This window comes from Festucalex cinctus, chromosome 1 (assembly GCF_051991245.1).
Source record: "Festucalex cinctus isolate MCC-2025b chromosome 1, RoL_Fcin_1.0, whole genome shotgun sequence".
NCBI lineage: Eukaryota > Metazoa > Chordata > Actinopteri > Syngnathiformes > Syngnathidae > Festucalex > Festucalex cinctus.
In genome coordinates, this window is record NC_135411.1 from 3067265 (window position 1) to 3093146 (window position 25882).

Genomic DNA, 25882 nt, shown 5'->3' on the forward strand with positions numbered 1-25882 from the left:
GCATGGGTAGGCAAACGAATTTGCTTAAAACATTACATAATTCAGCACCAATACCATTAAGACAAACTTAAAAAATTGTGTACATTCCTTCAAAAACAGAACCATATTCGTAAAATGTTATGGTGTAGCGAGTAGTGACGGGAGTCGGAGGCGGAGTGCTGAAGTCCAGAGCCAAAGACTGGCGTTTTATTGACATCATCAACAACAACAACAACAACTCTGCGCGAGGCTCACAGACCTACCAACATTTGTTCTTTTATCCTTTCATCCTTTTATCCTTTCATCCCATCCAACTCCTTCTTCATCCCAACGTCCCGTGGGTGAATTATGTTCTCATCACCACACAAACCCCCCCAGAATTCACCCATAATCAAACTCCGGATGACGGGGCGGCAAAACTGCCCGACCCCTGCGGGTAACGTACCCAGGAAGCGCGGGCGGGAGGGGCCCAGCAGGAACATCAGAACAGTCCCGCGCACCAACTGGCGGGGATTCAGGAACCACTGGAAGGGACCCCGCACGGTCTCCCAGGTGCAGCCTCGGGGGGCGGCCGCGGCGGGGGGCGCGGGGCAAGTCCAAGGGTCCGGCCAGGTCCACATGAGCCGGCTTAAGCCTGTCAACAGAAACAGTTTCGGAACGGCCCCCAACATCCACGACCATAGTCTTGGTACCACGCTGCAGGACCCTAAATGGTCCGTCGTAGGGGGGACTCAAGGGACCACGGTGTGCATCGTGTCGGATGAAGACAAACTCGGCCGACTGCAAGTTGGGGGGCACCCGAGCCACAGGGGCGCCATGCTGCGACGTGGGCACGGGCCGGAACGCACCAGCAGCATCCACCGGCGGCCCAGGCCTGGGTGCGGGCCAAGGCGTCGAGGCGTCCGGAATGAAGTCTCCTGGCACTCGTAGCACCTGTCCATAGACCAACTCGGCCGACGAACACTGCAGGTCCTCCTTAGGTGCAGTACGAAGGCCCAGCATGATCCAGGGCAGTTTGTCGACCCAATTACCGTCAGAAAGACCAGCGCGCAAAGCGGCTTTCATCGAACGATGGAACCGTTCGCACAGCCCGTTAGCCTGAGGGTGATAAGCGGAGGTGCGGTGTAGCTTGACCCCGAGGCCATCAGCAACAGAGTTCCAAACCTCTGACGTGAACTGCGCACCCCTGTCAGACGAGAGGTCCGCCGGCGGTCCAAACCGAGCGACCCAGGTACCGATAAACGCCCGGGCCACGTCACTGGTCGATATGGAGGTGAGGGGAACGGCCTCCGGCCAGCGGGTTGTCCTGTCCACCATCGTCAGGAGGTAGGTGAAGCCCTGGGAAGGAGGAAGCGGACCTACGATGTCGATGTTTACATGGTCGAACTTCCTCGCAGGGACAACAAAAGTCTCCAAAGGCGCCTTTGTGTGACGGTGGACCTTGGCTCGCTGACAAGCCACGCATGAATCGACCCAGGCCCGTACATCTTTCTTTAACCCAGACCAGACGAACTTCTGAGACACCAACCTCGACGATGCCTTCCTGCCGGGGTGTGAGAGACCATGCACCATGTCGAAGGCGGCCCTCTGCCAACCAGAGGGCACCAGCGGTCTAGGCCAGCCCAAGGAGACGTCACACCACAGCTCGACCCCGGAGTCGTCGACCGCCACCCTTTCAACTTGCAACCCGGTGTCGGAGCTCCGAAGCAACTGGGTGCTACGATTGGAAGCCTGGTCGGCCGCCATCCGGGAAAAGTCGAGGCCCAGCTGTACCGTGTTGACGGCTGCCCTGGACAGACAATCCGCGACTACGTTGTCCTTGCCAGCGATATGTCGGATGTCCGTGGTGTATTCAGATATGAACGACAGCTGGCGCTGTTGCCGCGCGGACCACGGCTCGGACAACTTCGACATGGAGAAGGTGAGCGGCTTGTGATCGACGAAGACCGTGAACTCACGGCCCTCCAGGATGAAGCGGAAGTGGCGGATCGCCAGCCAGACAGCAAGGAGCTCCCTGTCGAACGTGCTGTACTTGCACTCCCGAGGGACCAACCGGCGGCTGAAAAAGGCGAGTGGCTGCCACGCACCTTCGACGCGCTGCTCCAAAACAGCCCCAACGGCAAAATCAGATGCGTCAGTAGTGAGGGCGATCGGGGCATCCGGGCGCGGGTGGGCCAACAAGGCTGCTTGGGACAGCGCGGCTTTCGTCACTTCAAAAGCCTTGACTCTCACATCGGTCCAGTCGACCGCACGGTTAGGGGCCACACCCTTAAGTGCGTCGTAAAGCGGGTGCATCACATGGGCAGCGTGGCGGATGAACCTGTGGTAAAAAGTCACCATCCCGAGGAACTCGCGGAGACCCTGGGCCGTCTGGGGTCGAGGAAAAGCGGCAACAGCTTCCACTTTTGCCGGGAGCGGGGTGGCGCCGTCCTCATTGATGAGGTGGCCGAGGAATTGGATGGAGGGCACACCAAAGACACACTTAGCTCGGTTAATAATCAGTCCAGCCTGGCTGAGCTTGGAGAAAAGCTGCCGGAGGTGTGAAAGGTGTTCTCCGATGGAGGAGCTGGCCACCAGGATGTCATCCAAGTAGACGAAGAGGAACGGCATGTCCCGGAGAACAGAGTCCATGAGACGCTGAAAAGACTGGGCCGCGTTTTTAAGGCCGAATGGCATCCTGAGAAACTCGAACAGTCCGAAAGGTGTTATCACAGCAGTCTTAGGCACATCGGCGGGGTGTACCGGAACTTGGTGATAGCCCCGTACCAAGTCCACCTTGGAAAACACCTTCGCACCTGCCAGGTGGGCAGAGAAGTCCTGTATGTGCGGGACCGCATAGCGATCGTGCGTCGTGGCATCGAGGCGGCGATAGTCTCCACACGGTCGCCAGCCGCCGTCCGACTTCGGAACCATGTGGAGAGGCGAGGCCCACGGGCTGTCCGAACGACGAATTATGCCAAGGCGTTCCATGTTGGCGAATTCGGACTTAGCTGTGGCCAATCTATCAGGGTTGAGGCGTCGGGCTTTGGCGTGAACCGGCGGGCCTACGGTCTCAATGTGGTGCTCGACCCCATGCTTGGTAGAAGTGGCAGCAAATGTAGGCGTGGTCAGGCTGGGGAATTCTCCAAGAAGCCGCGTGAACACGCCGTCATCTGCGAGCGGGCTGGCCAGGCCCTCAAACGTCTCCACATCACACCCACAAGCAACAGTGGAAAACGTCACAGCGTCCAACAGGCGGCCATTTTTAACATCCACCAGTAGACTGTGGGCACACAAAAAGTCCGCGCCAAGAAGGGGAAAAGAAATGTCCGCAGTGACACAGTCCCAAGTGAACCGGCGCTCACCAAAACATACATCCACTGTCTTAGTGCCGTAGGTCCGGATCGGTGCATCGTTGGCCGCTGACAGGTGCGGGCCGTGAGTGCCCCCGGCAGCATCTTCAGCCGAGGCAGGCAACACGCTTCTGCGGGCGCCGGAGTCACAAAGGAATTTGAGACTGGAGAGGGTGTCCATGACAAACAGCAGCCGGCACTCTGCGCCCCCACTCACAGCTGCAACTGAGTGGAGGCGTTGCCGTTTCCCGACGCAACAAAGGAGCAAGGGGCGCGGCACCTCTTCGCCTTGGTTCCAAAACGTGCATGAAAATAGCATAAGCCAGGGGCTGATCGGCCATCCGCGGCAGCGCGTACCTTATGAGGTGCCGTTGCGGCCGCCGGGACTGGGAAGGCGCGTGCAGAGGCCAAGACCTCGTGGTTGTGACGCTGGGTGGCCAGGAAAAAACGGTCAGCTTCCTCTGCCAGAGCACGTGGCTCGGAGATGGTAGTGTTCGCTAGCGCTGTCTGGACATGAGGAGGCATGTGGCGCAGAAACAGTTCAATAAACAAAAAGTTCGGCTCCTCCGCGCCAAGCAGGTTCAGCATTTTTTCCATTAGCTCGGACGGCTTACTGTCACCCAGGCCCTGGATGGCGAAAAGGCGGCGAGCCCTTTCCGGTCGTGACAGCTCGAAGGCCTTAAGGAGGTACGCTTTGAGCCCCGCGTACATATCCCGTGCCGGGGGAGAGGTGATAAAACTCACGGCTCTGGCCGCCGTGGAGCTCCCGAGCGCGGACACGACGTGGTAGTAGCGCGTGGAATCGTCCGTAATTCCACGGATGGCAAACTCAGCTTCAGCTTGTACAAACCACGTCGCCGCGGCCGACTCCCAAAACTCCGGGAACTTGAGACCAGCGGAGTTCGCCATGTCGCTCAATTCGATCAAATTCTCAGCCTCGGAAACGTCAACGAGGCGGATGTCGGGGTCACCAATGTAGCGAGCAGTGACGGGAGTTGGAGGCAGAGTGTTGAAGTCCGGAGCCAAAGACCGGCGGTTTATTGATATCAGCTTCTCATCGTTTAACAGCAGCAACAACTCACTCTGCGCGAGGCTCACAGACCTACCAACATTTTGTTCTTTTATCCTTTTATCCTTTCATCCTTTCATCCCAACAAACTCCCCCTTCGTCCCAACGTTCCGTGGGTGAATTATGTTCTAATCACTACAACACACTAATTTGTGCATAATTAATTAACCTAAAATAATGTGTTCAACAACAGCCTTTTAATATGTAAATAAGGCAAACTACATATGAACGAACATTTACATGTCAACATGACGGATTATAGCCGTCAGTTATAATCTGCAGCCACTTGTCAGGTTGATGTTACGTTTTCAAAACAAACTCAATTTCGAAATAGGCTAAGACACATACAACACACAATACAAGTACACAGATCAATCATTCATTTAGCGGTAGAAATTTCTGCACCATTTTAAACGTCAATTCCTAAATGAGATCATATCAAGCTTCATTCATCAACCGCTTTTCTCACCAGCACACTTGTGCCTCTCAGCGTTGCCCTTTGTTGGGAATCTTTGACCACAAACTGAGCAAGCAAAGGGCTTCTCTCCAGTGTGGGTTCTCGTGTGGACTTTTAAACATATATTCCAAGCAAATTTTCGACCACAAACTGAGCAAGCAAAAGGCTTCTCTCCAGTGTGGGTTCTTGTGTGTATTTTTAACTGTACCCTATGAGCAAAATTTTGACCACAAACTGAGCAGGCAAAGGGCTTCTCTCCCGTGTGGATTCGTGTGTGACTTCTTAAACTTCCCTTCTCAGAGAAACTTTGACCACAAACTGAGCAAGCAAAGGGCTTCTCTCCAGTGTGGGTTCTCGTGTGGACTTTTAAACATATATTCCAAGCAAATTTTCGACCACAAACTGAGCAAGCAAAAGGCTTCTCTCCAGTGTGGGTTCTTGTGTGTATTTTTAACTGTACCCTATGAGCAAAATTTTGACCACAAACTGAGCAGGCAAAGGGCTTCTCTCCCGTGTGGATTCGTGTGTGACTTCTTAAACTTCCCTTCTCAGAGAAACTTTGACCACAAACTGAGCAAGCAAAGGGCTTCTCTCCAGTGTGGGTTCTTGTGTGTCTTTTTAAGTGTCCCTTGCGAGCAAAATTTTGACCACAAACTGAGCAAGTAAAGGGCTTCTCTCCCGTGTGGATTCGTGTGTGCCTTCTTAAACTTCCCTTCTCAGAGAAACTTTGACCACAAACCAAGCAAGCAAAGGGCTTCTCTCCAGTGTGGGTTCTTGTGTGTGTTTTTAAGTGTCCCTTTTGAGCAAAATTTTGACCACAAACTGAGCAAGCAAAAGGTTTCTCTCCAGTGTGGTTTCTTGTGTGTATTTTTAAGTATCCCTTGGAAGCAAAATTTTGACCACAAACTGAGCAAGCAAAAGGCTTCTCTCCAGTGTGGGTTCTTGTGTGTGTTTTTAAGTGTCCCTTTTGAGCAAAATTTTGACCGCAAACTGAGCAAGCAAAAGGTTTCTCTCCAGTGTGGGTTCTTGTGTGTATTTTTAATTTTTCCTTTTCAGGAAATTTCTGACCACAAACTGAGCAGGCAAAGGGCTTCTCTCCAGTGTGGGTTCGCGTGTGCCTTTTTAAAGTTCCCTTCTGAGAGAAACTTTGACCACAAACTGAGCAAGCAAAAGGCTTCTCTCCAGTGTGGATTCGCGTGTGCGTTGTTAAACTTCCCTTCTCAGAGAAACTTTGACCACAAATTGAGCAAGCAAAGGGCTTCTCTCCAGTGTGGGTTCTTGTGTGTGTTTTTAAGTGTTCCGTGCGAGCAAATTTTCGACCACAAACTGTGCAAGCAAAGGGTTTATCACCAGTGTGGCCCATCGCGTGTCTTCTCAATTGAGACTTGGAACCAAAGGTTTTTCCACACTGAGAACATTTCCACCGTTGGCCATCAGTGTGACATGTCACATCATCGTCACACTGTTCATTGTCAGCAGTGTGAGGAGCGTGTGACGCGTCTTTACCATCTGACATGAGAGCTAACCGGCTGTCATCATTTGTCATTTGTTGTCTGCTTGGAGACTCCGCCCCTTTGTTCTCTTCATATTGACGTTCATCTTCAGTCTTCAAATGGACACCAGTCACGGGACACTCTGTGAAGTGCTCCTCCTCTTTAACGTATGGTGGCAGCTGCTCCTCTTTTTTGATGTTGGGAGGCTGTTGCTGCTGTTCTTCTTTAACTTGCAGAGGCTCCAAGTCCTCCTCCTGTTTCACGCCAGGGAACTCTGGCTCCTTCCGCTCAGGACAAATATATTTTTCACTGACATCTGCGAGACACAAGATACACATGGTTTGGTAAAGTTAATTTATTGTGATGTTATGTATTTTATATTGAAGTTTAAACTCAACAAGTGAGTCACATCCTTTCAGGGCAATTCCCAAATGATTCCACAAATTAACACCTTTAACAGATACACACCTTTGCTTAATATTTGTTCTTGTTTTTTTTGTTTTATTTTTGGTTTTTTTAGACATGTGCACCCCTTATATCATAAGGACTGTGTCTAATTTGGTGCTAATTTAAACTCAACCAAGTCATAAAATTTCATTGTATTTAATTTAATAAATAATGGATGTGTTGATTCTGTATATTTTGATTAATTAATAATTCTTATAGCTCTCTTTTGCAATTTGAATACAGAGTTGGTGTTTGTTTTATTTGCATTTGCCCAGATTTCCACACAATAGGTCAGATATTGTAATAATAATGAACTGTATAATGTATATAATGTTCAGGACATCCTTAGTTTTATAGAGTATCCCTCTGATTTTTTACATTTTCCTTTTAACATTTTCTATGTGTGGCTTCCAAAATAATTTATCATCAATAACTACTACAAGGAATTTGTTTTCATACACCCTTTCTATTTCAATTGAATTAACTAGGGCTGGGTTCAAAATATTGATACATCGATATCGTATAGATACGCCTTTTCATATCCCAATATCGATACATAAAGCCATGTATAGATATATCGACCCCGCCCCCAACACTCACACACACACACACACCCCATTCAACACACACAAACAAATGCTTCCGAGTCCGTGTCACTTACACGGAGGAAGCCAGTATCGATCATCTCCCCACCCACCCCACCCCCTCAACCACCATTGGAACATTTGCACAAAAATCAATGAATGAGTGTCAGTGGTTTTTTGTCACTTTTTTTTTTTTTTTTACATAGCCTGTACTGTGGTTGTAATTTATTTAAATTATTATTTATTGTTTTTATAAGGCCGTGTTAAATAAAACAGTATAGGTCGCTTGCACATCGTAATGCATCATGGGAGTTTTTCCCTTCGGGCGCCATATTGGGTGTCCGCCGGTTCACAAGGTACACTCGCAAGTTACACGGTAGAGCTTATCAACCTGATGTCATTTTCGCAGTATTTTCACGATTTACCGGAAGATCAAAAACAACGATACAGGCAGAAGGTGTCTCTGTGTGGCGGGATTGATCCGAATTACGTCCTGACCAAGGGTGATTTTTTTTTTTGACGGAGAAAGCTTGCTGGCCAAATGTGACATCTCTGGACATCTTTCCCTACCTCGTGTTGACAACATGCTCCATAACACGCCAACAAATCCCTGGAGGCTTACAATTATTTTGTAAGCGGGTGGATACAGAGTGTAAACTTTAACATCGCATCAGAAGAAACGGTTGCTGTTGCACGTAAGTAAACCACATGGTGTTGGTAATTCTGCACACAAAAATGTTGATTTGTTCTCAGGCTTCCTGTTATCATTGTGTTTACATGCACAGCTGGGTTTACCTGATGTGGTTTTTCTAATAATTTTATAACAGGCAAATATGGCAGAGCATATAAGAATAAAAAGTAACTGCACAGCCTCCCCGTGGCTTAATTAAATTTAATGCTACCCTTTCACTAGTTACATGTTACTTAATCAACTTATTCTAAATGGTTAAGGTTAACCACTCTCAGAGGACGTATTTTTAGTTTCAGTTTCCAGTACAATAAAACGTGTTCATGGTAACTACTGAGCATACTGACAGCTTTTCTTATGATCTCACGGATAAGGAGGCTGTCACAACACCCAATTTCTGTCTGGTGCCGGATGGCAACAATTCCCATCACTTGTCACGACAACACCAATATTATTACCAGGTATGTATGGCTTTACTTTTTGTAGTTTCTTATTTAATTCTGTTTCATATTTTCATTACAATGTTTGTAATATTTTCAGATTCAGGCACAGATGAGTTTAACTGGACGGACTTCTGCGACTTTGTGGTGTGGACAAAGTGTGATTGAGCGAGTCCACCCAGATCGCTCGTTTTGGCCAGTTGGAAAAGCCAGAGTTTTTTTTTCCCAAAATCCCCTCCTTACCTGAACTGCTCGGGAGAGCATTTACTAGATCAGCAGTGGACTTCCAGTGTTCCTGCTCAGCCGCTGTCACCTACCACTTGCTCATGTACTTCAAAGATGCGGAATAAAGTAGTTTTTTGTGCTGCAGCAGATTGTAAAATCAAATGATATCACTTGAAGTGTGCCAATCTAGACTGCCAAAAGGACAGTGGTTTTGTGACAAGTGTGAAACAAGGATTATTGGGAAAACTGTAACACAGTACTGGTACTTGTCTTACATTAAACAAATTTAAAAGAGAGCAACTTTTTCCTCTGTACATAGTATAATGAAAGTCATTGCGTACCCCATCAACATTACATCATACCGTCATCTCAGGATGGTAGGCACCTGTGCTAAAATAAACTACATTAATTAACAGTTCAATTTTATCCCTGAAATTACTACATCCAATCATTATTCACTTCATTTTTTGTGCTTTTAGAAATAATAGAGATTTATGCCATTACTTTAAGAGGGACCATATTGCACATTGAGTCAAATCCTGTCATTTGTATTATGTATAGCTTTGTAAACAAACCCAACAATAGAATTTGTATAATCGCTGCCTTTATTAGCGCCAAACAAACAGTCGCATGTTGTCCTCCTCCAATGCTTTGATGCTCGCCTTCGTTTCCATCATGTCATTGGCAATCAAGTCGGTGTGGCATGAGATCCCTAAAGAAATTTAAAAAACAAAACAAAAAAAAGATCACAAAAAAATACGGTACCAGTAATAGGTTTAATATAGTAAAGTAGTATAGTTTTTTTGTCAGTGTAAAAGAAATGTACACATTTTTTAATGTATGAACATTGCTACAGGCAAATACTTATTTCTATAAACACTTCCAAATGTCTCTAAAATATAAGGTGCGTGTACACACACAAACAAACACATACATTCACTCATGCATACAATATATCATGTAATGAATTCTGAGTGGCATACCAGAGTCAATGATGTAAGCAGTACTTGAGGGTACAGGTTACTGGAGCCATCTGGCTGCATAACTGCAACAATCTCTGCCACTTCGAGTCGTCTTTTCTTTGCTTGTCTCTCCTGTGCACGTTCATATCTTGGCACCGACTGGGCGGAGACATAGATGTTGTAACTTGGGACCCAACTTTAATGTTGGAGCCCAGTCGGGATGATTGGACAGAAAAACGGGCGCAGGGCGACCTGTTAAAATAAACAAATATATAAACAAATAAAATATGGAAAGACTGGTTATTTTACCGCAGTAGGGTGGCCGTGAATAAGTTCTTTAGCATGATGTGTAGGCTACCGGGGGTCTGTTTTCTTGCATCACCCCCGGGGGTCTGTTTTCTTGCATCAGCCCCTTCTGTCTCTTTTTTTTTTTCCAAGTTTACATTTTGCCACCAAAAAACATGTCATCGGCATTAAGAGCCCAAGACTAATCAATCCAATTTCAGCAGTAAACACTTTGCACTGGCACTACTTGGGTGAAAATGTTCGATGTTAGCTTTCGGCTAACGTCCGCTAGCCAGCTTGTACTACCGAACGTGCTTGCTCATGAATCCAAAACATAAGCAACTTGCCCATATATGGGCGGTCGAAACGTTATTAATCCTCATGCATTAAATAAAGGTAAACAAGCTTACCGCTCACAAAGTGATCGCTGCACACACGAGCCCAAAGTAACGACTTCCCTCCGGAGTCCGCACTCCTCTGTCTCCAGGCCCTGGTTCCTAATTACTTTCGGAATTCGGAAGAAAGGCCGACCATTTTCCCCCTTGGCTTTGTTCGAACAGCCAACGATGCAGCAACAATGTACCATTTTAAACGCACACAACAAACGTGATAGATACGTGTTAGACCGAATCGCTACGTAAATGGAGGCCACCCAGCATGCCGACTATGAGAAATCCGAGGCGGAAGTGACGACATGTGCAAGCGACCTATTTCAGGCAGGATATACTGAAACGAAGATTGAGGTGTGATTTCCCCCAGCTGGTTTTTCACACCCCTTTCCAGCGCAACACCTCTGAAATGTTTTACACAGGGTACCTCAGTCATCAGATACATCAACTACTGAGTCTACTGACGTAAGCCAAGAAAGTGACACTAACACATCTGGTACAACATCAGGTTGGAAAATCACATGGCATACGAGGACACTTTACAGTGCAGGGCTGTAAAATCTGCCATTTTGTTTGTTTCATTGTCAAGATGTTAACTCTCCATTGGAACACTTTTCAAGCAAAAAAAAAAAGAAAAAGTCTGTATTCAATTTTTCCACAACACAGACCTTTAAATTGGTCTGCGAAAAAAAAAAAAAAAGAGCCGTTCCAATGAAGTTCCATGGTTTTATTGTGAATGTACATTTGATTTTTATTTGATTCTTTTTTTTTTATTAATATTTTTTTGTGCGTGGGGCAGGGGTGGGGGGGTATAAATGACATGCTGTGACATAATCTGATACTTTAAAAAATATTCTATATGTTACAATAATCTGGGCTCTGAATGTATCTATTTTCATCTAGTCCATTTTGCCTTGTTCCAAGTTTGTGGTGCATTGTAGTATTTTCAGCCATTTTTGGCCGATGTATGTTGCTTCTTGTGCACCTTTCATTACATAGTAGGTTGTGAATTGTTTTTATATATGAAACATAAACATAGCTAAATGTAACATTCGTGTGCTGGTCTCACTTCTAGTTGAAGCTTTTTTTTTTGTTTAGTTTTTTTTGGCACAAATTTGATATATTTAATGATCTAAATTCACATGAGTACACCAAACCACCAATACTTGTTTCTGATGTTAGGTATATGTATTTATAACATCTGGGAATGATTTTATGTTGCCAAATTTAATGAAAGACGTTTTATGACCAAAAACTGCATCACAAGATTTTCGTTTTTTGTTATTTACCTATATATACATTTCTGGCTTGTGACAAAACCGGGGCAGGAAATCATTGGGTGAACTTTTAACCCAAAGTTCAGAAGGGTATTATCTATCAAAAAATGGATTGAACAAGTCGTGCCCAGACAGTGGATAGAAACTCATTTTCTAGGCACTTTTGTGGGGTTCACCCCAAGGCCGAAGCGTCTCTTCGAGCACACTACCGTAAATCCTAGAAAAGGGCGAACAGAAAAAATGAAGTGCGGCTGACTTGACCCCGTAAAAAGAAAAGGCGGCTAACTTTACCTCAGTTGTAGCTCTGCTAAATCCAATTCTCATCGACTGAGAAATGTACCAAACCGACTGAAGAAAAAAACTGTGTATCGTAACAAAGTGACCCGGTGAAGAGTCATTACAGAAATAAAAACGTACATATGGTTGAAAAGTGTCGACGAAACAAGTGACAAACCTGCTCTGTTCAACACAACTCGAGGCTGCTTGTAAACGGCGTCCAGCAGTTGACGTTGTCGCTCGTTGTCCTCCTGTGCTCCACAAAGCTCCTCTTCGTACTTGACTTTCGCCATTGTGAACATCTTCACACGATATTCACGACACTTTACGCTCACGATTGACGTCTGCTGAGCCAATTTGTCGATAGCAAACGCGTCTCGTTTTTTGGCGCCTAGCAAGCTAAGCTAAACTAAGCTAAGCTAAGCTAAGCTAAAATAAGCTAAGCTAAACTAAGCTAACCTAAGCTAAGCTAAGTTAAGCTAAGCTAAGGCAAAATAAAGACGGCCGAGAGATACGATTGAACCAGACACGAAACGTAGCAATTATGTTTGACTTCAATAAAGTAGTGACGGGGCAAAGTGTCGATATATCAGTTCGTTCCGTACGAATTCGTGTTGAATTATTTTTATAGTGAAGCCGAGCGTAAACGCGTCGTGCCTGGAATGGAGTCGCTCTTCTGCTACCACGTGAAATCTACGGCAATCACAGTTGGACAAATCTCATGTCACGAAAATGTTAATATTTAATTTTACTTAAAAAAATAAATAAATAAAATCATAAAATTATACGTTTAATTCTAGATTCATTTGGATATTAAAAATAAATAGACCTTTAAACTGCACTCGGACGAATAAGAAGAAACATGTTTACTTCCTGTACATACGAGTAGCCCAGTTTAGTTTTTATTTTTTTACATCTCTATTCACTCAATCAGTATACAAACTATTGGGGGGGAAATAATACAATCATTGTATACACTATAAACAATTAGAACGTAGAACACGCCAGGGAAGTTAAAACATACAAAAGCTAAACCAAATAAAATCAATAGTATAACTGAAAGAAAAGAAAATAGTTTGATACAAAATCATATAAAAATAATGATAAGTTTGCAATAGTTATACGTTTTTACAGCTTTTGGACACAGACAACCAGACAATGACAAAAAATAATTTCTCATGGATACAAAAAAAAAATCAATAAAGGATGGTTTCTTATGTGTAAATTTAGACTTATAAATGTAAAACTTCGCTAGAATAATCATAAGATTTATCAAATGAAACTGTGTATAGACATTATTATTACAAATTCAAACATACCAAAATAATACATGCTTCCAAAGTAAGGAGAAATCTGGATAAATGTGGATTATAATGAATTGTGATAATGTACCCCAGAATTATAAGTAGCACAGTTTTTTTTTTTTTTTAAACATCCTTGCTGTTTTACCTCAGACTGTAAATCTGTAAATCCACCCAAGAGTCTCTGGTCTTTTTTTTTCTTTCTTTCTTTTTTTTTTTTAAGCTTTGAGCCAGGAAAAGTTCTAGTCGAGTGCCGGCAAATTCTATGCACTATTGACTACACTTTTTCTTTTCTTGCTCGGCCGAATATCGCTGCCAAAAGTCAGGTGAGTTGTATCCGTAATTGACCTTTCGCAAACTCCGCCCCCCCAAACGAGCATTGACCAATCACACATTTAGCAACCGTTGCTATGTAAGCATAGTCCGTCAAGCTTTACTCAGCTCTCGATGACGTCCATAGTCTGATTGATTTTATTTGATGGCTTACGAGACTGCTAACCACCATAAAACTTTACGGAAGAAGAGTGACAACCATTAACAAGCTCCGGACCTCCAAAATGATGAAGCGGTGTGCCTACGGAGTATGTAAATCGGACTGTGCTAAGGTAAGACTATGCTAACTCTATCGGGCTAACTAGCTAGCTGTAGTGTAGTTTGCTTTCGGGGCAATAACTGTCACAAAACGATATCAAAGTTATTGTCGTTACTATTAATGAATAAAATATATTACTAGAATGTCATTGCCATCTAAGTTAAGCTTGTTCAGTCAGTGGTTAATGTTAGTTTAATGTCTTCTGTTAGCTTTTGCATTCGTCTAAATGTTGTGAGCTAACGTTAACACAAAGCTTCGTCAAGTTTGGCAAACTTAAGCGTCCTAATAAGTGCCCCGAGCTTATCTTGTTTTCATTTTTCATGCAGCATTTTGTGAACGGACACCCGTCTCCGGAGTATCCCAACCAGCCATATAACCTTAAAGGAGTTGGTTACAATCAAAAAATATTGATTTCCCCCTGACAGAAGCGTCGATTTTGTTTGGTGTATTTCAGGAAGACAAGAATCTCGAATTTGTTTTCAATGTTTTGTTGCTTTTAGGGAAATTCTTTATTCACAAATGAAGATATTAAAAAAAAACAAAAAAAAAAACAACGTCTACTTCACTGGAAAAATGACTTTATATTGTTTTTTACATCTTTGAAATTGGTCATGGACAGTAAAGCCCCTCATTGAGTTTCTTTATTGGAATGATTTGATTTATTATAGTCCTCTTGCAAGTACAATTTCTGTTGAATTTTATTTTTCTTTTCTCTTCCTTTCTTTTATTTTAAATGTTCAATAATGTTTATGCTCCGTCTGTGTCAAGTAATTTGTCAGTTGATGATACAAATGTGCCTTGTTTGTGTAATGACTCGATTGAGTCGATAAAGAATAGATCCCAAACAGGCAGGCTCAGAGGAGGAAAACAATCTCGATTTATTGCTTTTGACAAACCGATGGCACAAAGCTTGCTCGCAGGCAAGACAACGGAATTTGCAACGATGCCCCTGCACACAGGCGAGGGACACGTGAGTAACAAAAGACACTTGCAAAAGGCAAGGAGGAATTGGGAAACACAAAACTCCCGCAAAAGGCAGGGAACACGAATGTAACAAAAAGCGCTTGCAACTGCAAGGAAAACTAACATAACCAAAATCGCTTGCAAACGGCAAGGAGAACTAACGTAACAAAAAACACTTGCTAACAGCAAGGACAAGAAAAACATAACTCACTTGCAACCGGCAAGGACGACACGAAATGTACACGGAATCAATCAACACGAGTATATCAAACAAAAGGCGACACGGAAACACACACGTGAATACAAGTAAACTAAAGACGACGGCAGATTCAAAAAACTTTTACCAACAGGGAAACGCGGAGAACACTTGGACACGGAGGTGAGCAAATAATAATCCGACGACGTGCTGTGCTCCTCGGAGTCCTCTTAAAGCCTTGATTGTCAATGCGCTGCAGGTGCGGAGCTGGGGAACGCCCCCCTCGTTGCAGGCACTGGAACAACACACACACACACACACACACACACACACAAGCACAACAGGCTGAGAACCGAACCATGACAGTACCCCCCCCTTAACGGACGCCCCTTGGCGGACCACCTGGCTTATCAGGATGAGCAGCGTAGAACGTGTCGAGCAGAGACGGGTCAAGGATCCAGGAGCGGGGGATCCACTGGCGCTCTTCAGGTCCATAGCCCTCCCAGTCGACCAGATACTGGAAGCCCCGGCCCCTGGGCCTCGAGTCCAAGATTTCCTTGACCGTGTAGACAGGGTCCCCATCAACCAGCCGGGGAGGAGGCGGAGCTGGCGCGGGAGGATTCAGTGCGCTGGTGGTCACAGGCTTAAGGAGAGAGACGTGGAACACAGGATGCACTTTGAGGGAAGAGGGTAGCCGGAGCTTCGCTGTGACAGGGTTGATCATGGCAAGAATCTCGAACGGACCAATGAAGCGCGGACCCAACTTCTTGGCGCCTCCAGCCAGCCGCATGTCCCGGGAGGAAAGCCAAACCTTGTCCCCCGGCTGGTAGGCCGGCTCCGGCCGCCGCCGGCGGTCCGCTATTTCCTTGTTGCGGACCGCCGTGCGGGACAACGCAGCTCGTGTTTCCCGCCACACTTTGTGGGCCCGACGCAGGTGCTGCTGGACTGTGGGAAGTTCTATGGAGCCCTCCTGCGAAGGGAACAGGGGTGGTTGGTACCCGTAGGCCGCCATGAATGGCGAGCGTCCAGTAGCTGATGAGGGCAAGGTGTTGGTGGCGTACTCAATCCAAGGTAGGTGTGTGGACCATGATTCGGGGTTGTTTAGGCACACACATCGGAGGGCCGCTTCTAGGTCCTGGTTGGCCCTCTCTGTTTGGCTGTTGGTCTGTGGGTGATATCCCGATGACAAGCTCGCTGTGGCTCCCAGCAGCTTACAGAACTTTTTCCAGACCTGGGAGATGAACTGCGGTCCACGGTCTGAGACCAAGTCCACGGGTATTCCATGAAGCTTAAAAACATGACGGGTGAGGAGTTGCGCCGTCTCCCAGGAGGACGGCAGCTTGGAGAGAGCGACAAAGTGAGTCATCTTAGAGAATCGGTCTATCACAGTCATAATCACCGTGTTCCCCCGTGACCTAGGGAGACCAGTGATAAAGTCCAGTGAAATATGGGACCACGGCCGCGATGGGATGGGGAGAGGCCGCAGTAGTCCCACCGGAGGCTGGTGGGAGGATTTCCCGCAAGCACAAGCGGTGCAGGCCTTGATAAACTCCGTGATGTCCTTTTTCATCTCCGGCCACCAGAAACGTTGGCCGATGAGGGCGAGAGTTCTGTGAATTCCGGGGTGACAGGCGATTCGTGAATTGTGACCCCACTGCAGAACCTCTGCCCGCAATGGGTCAGGGACGAATAGTCTCCCGGCTGGGCATTCCTCCGGGACTGTGATTCCCACCAGTGCCTCTGTGACCTTCTTTTCCACCTCCCAGCATACGGCGCCCACAAAACAGTGTTCCGGTAGGATGGGTTCCGTCCCAGTTTCGGGAGTAGTCACGTCATGCATTCTAGACAGAGCATCCGGCTTCTGGTTCCGGGACCCCTGGCGATAGTTCACGACAAAGTTGAATCGGGTGAAGAGTAGGGCCCAGCGTGCCTGTCGAGAGTTGAGTCTCTTTGCAGACCGGAGGTACACCAAGTTCTTGTGATCGGTCAGTACTTGGAAGGGTTCCTTGGCGCCCTCCAGCCAGTGCCTCCATTCCTGAAGTGCCAGGACTATCGCCAACAACTCTCGATTTCCCACGTCGTAGTTTCTCTCAGCCGGACTCAGTCGCCTTGGAGAAGAAGGCGCAGGGGTGGAGCTTCCCGTCTTCTGGCGACCGCTGGGACAGGACCGCCCCCACTCCTGAATCCGACGCGTCAACCTCGACCACAAAGGGGACATCAGTGTTAGCGTGGATCAAGACTGGTGGATTTATAAACAACTGCTTTAGTTCGGTGAAGGCCTCTTCGGCGCTAGGTGACCACCTAAACGGAACTTTACTCGACGTTAATTTTGTGAGTGGGGCGGCCCGTAAACTATAGTTCCTAATGAACCGACGATAAAAGTTGGCGAAGCCCAAAAACCTCTGCAACTGTTTACGAGTCTTGGGGCTCGGCCACTCGACCACGGCCCGTGTCTTAATCGGATCTGCTCGCAGTTGCCCCCCCTCAATAATAAAGCCCAGAAATTGAACCGACGTGGAGTGAAATTCACATTTCTCTGCCTTAACGTAAAGTCGGTTCTCCAAAAGGCGCTGGAGAACCAGGCGAACATGTTGTCGGTGCTCATGCTCGTCTCGCGAGAAGATTAGAATGTCATCTAAATAAACGAAGCAAAAAACATTCAACATGTCCCGGAGGACATCGTTGATCAGGCACTGGAACACCGCTGGAGCATTAGTTAACCCGAAAGGCATGACGCAATACTCGAAATGACCTAGGGGCGTCTTGAACGCGGTCTTCCATTCATCTCCTTCTCGTATTCTAACCAAGTGGTACGCACTTCGCAAATCTAACTTAGAAAAGATTCGGGCGGACTGTAACGGAGCGAAGGCAGAGTCCAACAGCGGAAGCGGGTACTTATTCTTTATCGTGATGTCGTTCAATCCCCGATAGTCGACACATGGACGAAGGGACTTATCTTTCTTCTCAATAAAGAAAAACCCCGCCCCCACGGGTGATTTAGACGGACGGATCTGACCGTTGGCCAGCGAGCTCGAGATATACTCCCGGAGGGCTTCTTGTTCAGGCTGAGATACTTGATATAGGCGTGAACTCGGTAGTGGCGCATTGGGAATCAGCTCAATCGCACAATCGTATGGTCTATGGGGCGGCAACGCCTGGGCACGGTCCTTACTAAACACTTTTCCTAAGTCATGATACTCCTTCGGTACTTGATCGAGGCAAATCGCTTCGGGAGCCGGATGTACAGGCACCGCGATTGTCCCTTCTGCCGACCTTAAACAGTGGGCGTGGCAGAAGGGACTCCAGTTTTCCAACGCGGGCTTATCCCAATCGATGTCGGGATTATGGGTCTTAAGCCACGGGAGACCCAATACTAGGGGAGCAGCACGGGAAGGCATAACAAAAAAGCTCCTTTTCTCGACATGATTCCCCGAAAGCCTCAAAGTCAGTGGACCAGTAACATGTCGAACCTGCGCCAGTAACCGCCCATCGAGGTCGAAAATCTCCTTAACCTTCTCTAATGGTTCCACCGGGCTCCCTAACGCCTCTACCACACACGGATCGACGAAGCAATCGTCGGCGCCCGAATCTATGAGAGCCCTAATCTTAAGCTTCATGCCGCCGTCGGACAACTCCCCCGACAATTCTAACCGTCGAATATCTCGGCCAGACCTAATCGGCGGGCTGGGTTCGGTTCTCCCCGGTTGGTGCTTACCCTGGTTCAAGTCCGTTCCGAGCCCCTGGGTCTCGTCGGCACGTCCTCCCAGTCGGGTGGTCGGTCGCGTCCGGCGTGCTGGCTTCGTCGGGCATGCAGCCACCCGATGCCCTGGTTGCCCACAGTAGAGGCAGGCTCCTGCGACCCACCGACGGCGGCGCTCCTCGTGGTGCAGGCGTCCACCTCCGATCTGCATGGGCTCAGACGTGCGGTGGTCAGCGGCCGGCCCCTGCCGCTCACAAGCACGCTCTCGGTGCCGTTCTCGTAAACGGTTATCCAACCGGATGGTTAGCTCGATAAGTCCTTCAAGGGAGTTCGTATCGTCACGGACCGCCAGTTCATCTCTAAGTACCGTATTCAGTCCACGACGAAAAACACTTCGCAACGCACAGTCCTCGAATCCGCTCTCAGCGGCCAAAATACGAAATGCAATTGAGTAATCAGCGACAGACCTTTCCCCTTGAACTAAATCTAACAACCGGCCTCCGGCCTCTCTCCCTTTGACAGGATGGTCAAACACACGTTGAAATTCAGAAACAAAATTCGGGAAAGAGGACCGAAGGTCCGGTCGAGAGTTGCTCACCACCATCGCCCACGTAGCGGCTTGACCAGACAGGAGACTCATAATAAAGGCTATCTTGGACTGATCATGAGCATAGGTATATGGTTGCTGGTCGAAAACAAGAGAACACTGATGCAGAAACTGACCGCAACCTCCAGGCTGTCCATCATAACGTGACGGGTGGGGCAAAACGGGTTCCCTAGGTGTAACCGGGAGTGCCGACATGGCTGTGTCTATTCGCGGAAGTTCCGGGTTTGGCACCTCGCGAGCACCGAACTGCAGGAGCCTGGCAAACAACTCCTCACACCGGTGAGCAAGCCTGCCCACCACCTCCTGGAGACCGGCTAATGCAGCTTCGGTTTGCCCGACCCGTTGCCCCTGGCTGGCCAACGCCTTTCCCACCTTCTCTGAGTCTGCAGGATCCATGGTCGGATTATTCTGTAATGACTCGATTGAGTCGATAAAGAATAGATCCCAAACAGGCAGGCTCAGAGGAGGAAAACAATCTTGATTTATTGCTTTTGACAAACCGATGGCACAAAGCTTGCTCGCAGGCAAGACAACGGAATTTGCAACGATGCCCCTGCACACAGGCGAGGGACACGTGAGTAACAAAAGACACTTGCAAAAGGCAAGGAGGAATTGGGAAACACAAAACTCCCGCAAAAGGCAGGGAACACGAATGTAAGAAAAAGCGCTTGCAACTGCAAGGAAAACTAACATAACCAAAATCGCTTGCAAACGGCAAGGAGAACTAACGTAACAAAAAACACTTGCTAACAGCAAGGACAAGAAAAACATAACTCACTTGCAACCGGCAAGGACGACACGAAATGTACACGGAATCAATCAACACGAGTATATCAAACAAAAGGCGACGCGGAAACACACACGTGAATACAAGTAAACTAAAGACGACGGCAGATTCAAAAAACTTTTACCAACAGGGAAACGCGGAGAACACTTGGACACGATGATGAGCAAATAATAATCCGACGACGTGCTGTGCTCCTCGGAGTCCTCTTAAAGCCTTGATTGTCAATGCGCTGCAGGTGCGGAGCTGGGGAACGCCCCCCTCGTTGCAGGCACTGGAACAACACGCACACACACACACACACACACACACACACACACACACACAAGCACAACAGGCTGAGAACCGAACCATGACAGTTTGTGTATAAGTGCTCACTAAAAAAAAAAAAAAAAAAAAAAAAGTGTCAAGTCACCGACAGATGTCGCCATTTTTCCCCCTGGAAATTGAACCACGCGACGGTGCATTTTATTTCAGACGCGATTTGATATATTAAAACCCCATCATCTCAAGAAACATATCTTGGATTTGCTGTTTTTTTAAATAATTATTTCAACACTTCAAAATGAAGCCGTGGCCAACCGGCTCCCTGTCGGCACTTTTTTTTTTTTGCTGTTGCTGCTACTTTTATGTTATTTTATTTCTATACTTTTTTTTTTCTTTTAGTATTTTATTTGCGTGTATACTTATCTACAGGGTGACCCAAAAAGATGCGTAGCCATATTTTATTGGATAAAAAATGCATTTTTTACCGAATGTCTTTTGTGTTGCAGGACGTGAAAGGTGAACCTATGGATGATCATTTGCAGCTATAGTTGCCCTGAAAATGTCTTGGACAAATCAGCAGAAGATATTCTCCCTTTACGTGACTGATAGGACGAATAGTTGGTGAGTCATCTTGCTAGGGCGGGCACGGCTGACTGACAGGGCGGGCACGGACCCCCAAGGCCCGCCCATGGCGACGGGTCCGAATATACCAACACAGTGTGGAGCAGCTTAAACCTTGGTTGACATGCAGAGACCTCAAAGTGGGCAAAAAGAAAGCCGTTTTCGTAGGAAGGTAAGATTTATTGCTTGTAATCCAGTGCTGGCTCGTGTAGTCCACATGTCATATTTCTTACTCTGTTAGCGGTCATTGAACGCAACATTCTCGAGCCACTACACTCTCATAGATACCGACTGGCTGTATTGCTGAACATTTATTAGTGTGTAGATGCAAACGGTGAGTTAAATCACCCATAATGTCCGTCCAAAGTTTGTTGTGCAGTATAGCATACATGTATGCCCGTGCGTGATGTCACATCAGCCAGTGTTAGTTAGTGGTTTGGGCTAGCATGCTTCACATGAATGTGGATTGTTTAATTTGTGTTTGGTTGTTTAATTTCTGAATGCGGCATGAATTGCTGGAATATATTGAAGTTGGAATGATGTGAATCGGATGAATAATGTGGTAGTAAATGGAAAATGTAGAATATGGGAAATAATCGGGTACGAAATCGGGAATTGTGGGTAAGGTGTGAATTTTGAACCTGAAAAGCTGGAATAGCTCATGGCACCAATTGCTGGAATATATTGAAGCTGGAATGATGTGAATCGGGTGAAAAATGTGGAAGTAAATGTGAAATGTAGAATCTCCCATTAAGAATAATGGGGAAAAATCGGGTATGAAATCGGGAATTGTGGGTAAGGCGTGAATCGTAGGAATAATAAAAATACAAGCATGCGTCGCGTGAATTTTTGGAATAGTTTGAAACTGGAATGGAGTGAATCGGGTGTAAAATGTGGAAGTAGATGCGGGACAAAAAAGTGGGAGGAATAAGTTTAAGTAAAAACTAGACTAAGCAATTTCTGAAGAAATTGCGTGGGATGCTGAAAGCCGACGCAAATAGCTGAATGCTAAGCTGACTGCTAATAGCAGAATGCTATTGTTATCATTGAAGTGTGAAATGTAATTGAGAGATGTCTTGCTGAACCAGAATGCATTAAATAAAACGTATGTTAAATTAATAAAGAAAAATACATTGGCTGTAAATTACATATGAGAAATTATGAATGAATTATAAATGAAAAGACTGAAGTTGAAATTCAACCAGCCTGAGATTGAATTTGAACCCTCACCTCCTGTTTACTGTTCAATGAGCTACTGCACTGCCAATATATCCACTGACCCACAGAAGACTTGGTGGCATCACTGAAGTGTTGTGAAATGGAAGCAGCGAATGTGTCTGAACATGCAATAAAATGTATGTTAAATAAAGAAAGATAAATTGGTTGTAAATTACAAATGAGAAATTATGGTTGAATTATAAATGAAAAGAAGAAAGTTTTAGTTTTAACTAAAAAAAAAAAAAAGAAGTATGTCCATGTCCAAAAGTTGCTCCATCCGAGGTTTGAACCAGCGAACCATTCGTAGGGCTGTCTTTGCTATGCAAGCGCTTAAGCCAGTGAGCCACCGGACCTGTGAGCAGCAGAGCGAATTGGCGTATTTGTAGTTCAAAGTGTCACCTGACGCTGAAAGTCATCAGCGCTGATTTGGGACACATGTGTTTGATCATGTCAGTATAACGCATTTCCTGGTGTGATAGTCAGTTGGTATACTTAATATCTGTTTATGTAATTGCCACAGACATATGTGCAATGTACAGTCGGCGGTGGGCTTTGAACCTGCGACCTCCTGCTTACTGTACATGCACTCTCCCAACTGCGCCACGAAGCAATATCTGAAAGCAAGTCAAGATGGTCTGTTGTATGTATGGAAGTGGGCGTGGAAAATGGGACTTAGAAAAAATTCAGTGTCAGTCCCATTAAAACTGAATGGGGAAAAGTAGATTTTTAACATTAAATTATGTGAGTACTGTAAGTAATATGAAGTCAAACGATAAATAGCTCGAAAGGCGTGAATTTTGTCAGCAAGTTGAAATTTGAACGGTGTAAATCGGAAGTATAATGTAGGAGTAGTTTGATTGCAAAAAGTGTTGAGAATAAAATGCTATAATAATAAGTTTAAGTATAATAATAATAATAATAATAACTAGACTAAGCAATTTCTGAAGAAATTGCGTGGGATGCTGAAAGCCGACGCAAATAGCTGATTGCTAAGCTGACTGCTAATAGCAGAATGCTATTGTTATCATTGAAGTGTGAAATGTAATTGAGAGATGTCTTGCTGAACCAGAATGCATTAAATAAAACGTGTGTTAAATTAATAAAGAAAGATACATTGGCTGTAAATTACATATGAGAAATTATGAATGAAAAGACTGAAGTTGAAATTCAACCAGTCTGAGATTGAATTTGAACCCTCACCTCCTGTTTACTGTTCAATGAGCTACTGCACTGCCAATCTATCCACTGACCCACAGAAGACTTGGTGGCATCACTGAAGTGTTGTGAAATGGAAGCAGCGAATGTGTCTGAACATGCAATAAAATGTATGTTAAATAAAGAAAGATAAATTGGTTGTAAATTACAAATGAGAAATTATGGTTGAATTATAAATGAAAAGAAGAAAGTTTTAGTTTTAACTAAAAAAAAAAAAGAAGTATGTCCATGTCCAAAAGTTGCTCCATCCGAGGTTTGAACCAGCGAACCATTCGTAGGGCTGTCTTTGCTATTCACCTTGCGCAAGCGCTTAAGCCACTGAGCCACAGGACCTGTAAGCAGCAGAGCAAATTGGCGTATTTGTAGTTCAAAGTGTCACCTGACGCTGAAAGTCATCAGCGCTGATTTGGGACACATGTGTTTGATCATGTCAGTATAACGCATTTCCTGGTGTGATAGTCAGTTGGTATACTTAATATCTGTTTATGTAATTGCCACAGACATATGTGCAATGTACAGTCGGCGGTGGGCTTTGAACCTGCGACCTCCTGCTTACTGTACATGCACTCTCCCAACTGCGCCACGAAGCAATATCTGAAAGCAAGTCAAGATGGTCTGTTGTATGTATGGAAGTGGGCGTGGAAAATGGGACTTAGAAAAAATTCAGTGTCAGTCCCATTAAAACTGAATGGGGAAAAGTAGATTTTTAACATTAAATTATGCGAGTACTGTAAGTAATATGAAGTCAAACGATAAATAGCCCGAAAGGCGTGAATTTTGTCAGCAAGTTGAAATTTGAACGGTGTAAATCGGAAGTATAATGTAGGAGTAGTTTGATTGCAAAAAGTGTTGAGAATAAAATGCTATAATAATAATAAGTTTAAGTATAATAATAATAATAATAATAAAGGTTAGAAACAACATATGTGCTTTCAGCATCCCACAATAATAAGAAGAATTCCTACAAAAACAATAGGGCCTCGCAGCGGCACCGCCGCCGCTCGGGCTCTAATAAATAAAAGAAAGAAAGAAAGAAAGAAAGAAAGAAAGAAAGAAAGAAAGAGAGAGAGAGAGAGAGAGAGAGAGAGAGACGTTAACTCTGTCAAAACTAAATATTATCTACAAGTCATGGAAAGTCAGCATAGCAAGAAAGGCGGTACTCCTGAAGAAACTAAAAGAGAAAAAAAAGAAAGAAAAGAAAAACAAAACAAAATATAATATCAATAATAAAATTAAATATTTAGGGATCATATAATTGTAGCTTCACATATGGTGTACTCACAAATTGACATAAATAAAAAAAAAAAAAAATGCCACACCCACAATGTAAGATGTAAAAAGAAAAGAATATACATTTCAACAAATAAAATAAAAATTATGAAATTAGTGCGTGAAACTTCAAACGATAATACCGTCCTTTCAATCAGTTATTCGTGTTTCAACACAGTCAGTAGCTTCACCTCAATCACCATCAGCAGCTTGTAAAGTGGAGCTCAAAGTCACGTTTTCATTGACGTAAGTCAGCGCCGCCACATGATCGGTGAACCTCATTCGTCTTCCGTTGTGTGTAAATTGCAGAGTTGCTGGGAAGTAGAGGGCAAACTGGATCTTTGCGGCATGGAGCTTCCTTTTAGATTCGGAGAAGGCTGCACGCCGTTTGTTGACATCCGGGCTGTAGTCAGGAAAAATGTGAATTCTTGATCCGTTGTAGAAGAGAGGGCCCGCTTGTCTGGCGAGGCGAAGGATCAACTCTTTACTTTGAAAATGATGAAGTCGAACGATGAACGGCCGTGGTCTGCTATCGCCATCCTTCGGTTTGGGTGCCAGGCTTCTGTGGGCGCGATCCACCGAAAGTGGTTTCTCGAAGTTATCTTCCCCAAGCACATCACTGATAAGCTTGGAAATAAATTCCGATGGTCGCGGGCCCTCCACATTTTCCGGTATTCCCACAATGCGTATGTTTTGCCGCCTGGTGTCATTTTCCAGGTACGCCATCTTCTCCTTCAGCGCGTCATTTTCTTTCGCCAGTAAAGCATGAGAAGTTTCCACGTTGCCAAGCTTCATGTCGAACTCCTTCATACCGTCCTCCACATCGGTAATTCGCTGGCCATAGACATTCAAAATCGAATGCAAAGAGGCAATCGAGGCCCGGTTCTCCTCCCGAAACGAATCGATAGATGATTGCACGGCAGAAACTGCGTTAGCTAGTGCTTCCATATTGTTGGCATTTGTATTAGCTTCCTTGCTAACGCTACCCTAGGGAGTCCGAGTTGTGTCTCCCACTTTGCTGTTTAGACGATTTAGGGGGAATTTGTCAACTCGTGAGGCAATTAGTTCACAAAAACTGTCTTTCCAAAAAAAGTTCCATCGATTACAAGGTCCAAAATGTATTAATCCAAAAATTTTCTGCGGGAGCCGTAGGAAACACGTCTACTCACGAGCCATGCTCACGCGCCTCATTTGCGTTATTTTTTTTGACACACTAATTTGTGCATAATTAATTAACCTAAAATAA

At 45.5% G+C, this 25882-nt stretch overlaps 1 protein-coding gene and 1 long non-coding RNA gene across 2 annotated transcripts; both read right to left on the reverse strand.

Moving 5' to 3' along the window:
• Positions 1-4438: 4438 nt before the first annotated feature.
• Positions 4439-12565, reverse strand: LOC144007084 (uncharacterized). The gene is made up of 2 exons (XM_077506370.1): positions 12082-12565; positions 4439-6646 (listed from the first exon to the last, which is right to left on the reverse strand). Exons 1-2 carry the CDS (start codon positions 12203-12205, stop codon positions 4833-4835), a joined length of 1938 nt encoding a protein of 645 aa, XP_077362496.1. The 5' UTR covers positions 12206-12565; the 3' UTR covers positions 4439-4832.
• On the reverse strand, positions 9302-10552 carry LOC144007728 (uncharacterized). Its single transcript, XR_013280326.1, has 3 exons — positions 10372-10552; positions 9698-9928; positions 9302-9426 (listed from the first exon to the last, which is right to left on the reverse strand). It is a non-coding gene; the product is annotated as an uncharacterized LOC144007728 (long non-coding RNA).
• Positions 12566-25882: the final 13317 nt, after the last annotated feature.

Excerpts from the sequence above, each read along its gene's own strand:
- LOC144007084 (XM_077506370.1), bottom strand. The coding sequence starts at position 12,205 with ATGTTCACAATGGCGAAAGTCAAGTACGAAGAGGAGCTTTGTGGAGCA. Across the intron at positions 6,647-12,081 it reads AGTTGTGTTGAACAGAGCAG|ATGTCAGTGAAAAATATATT; the intron begins GTTTGTCACTTG and ends TGTGTCTCGCAG.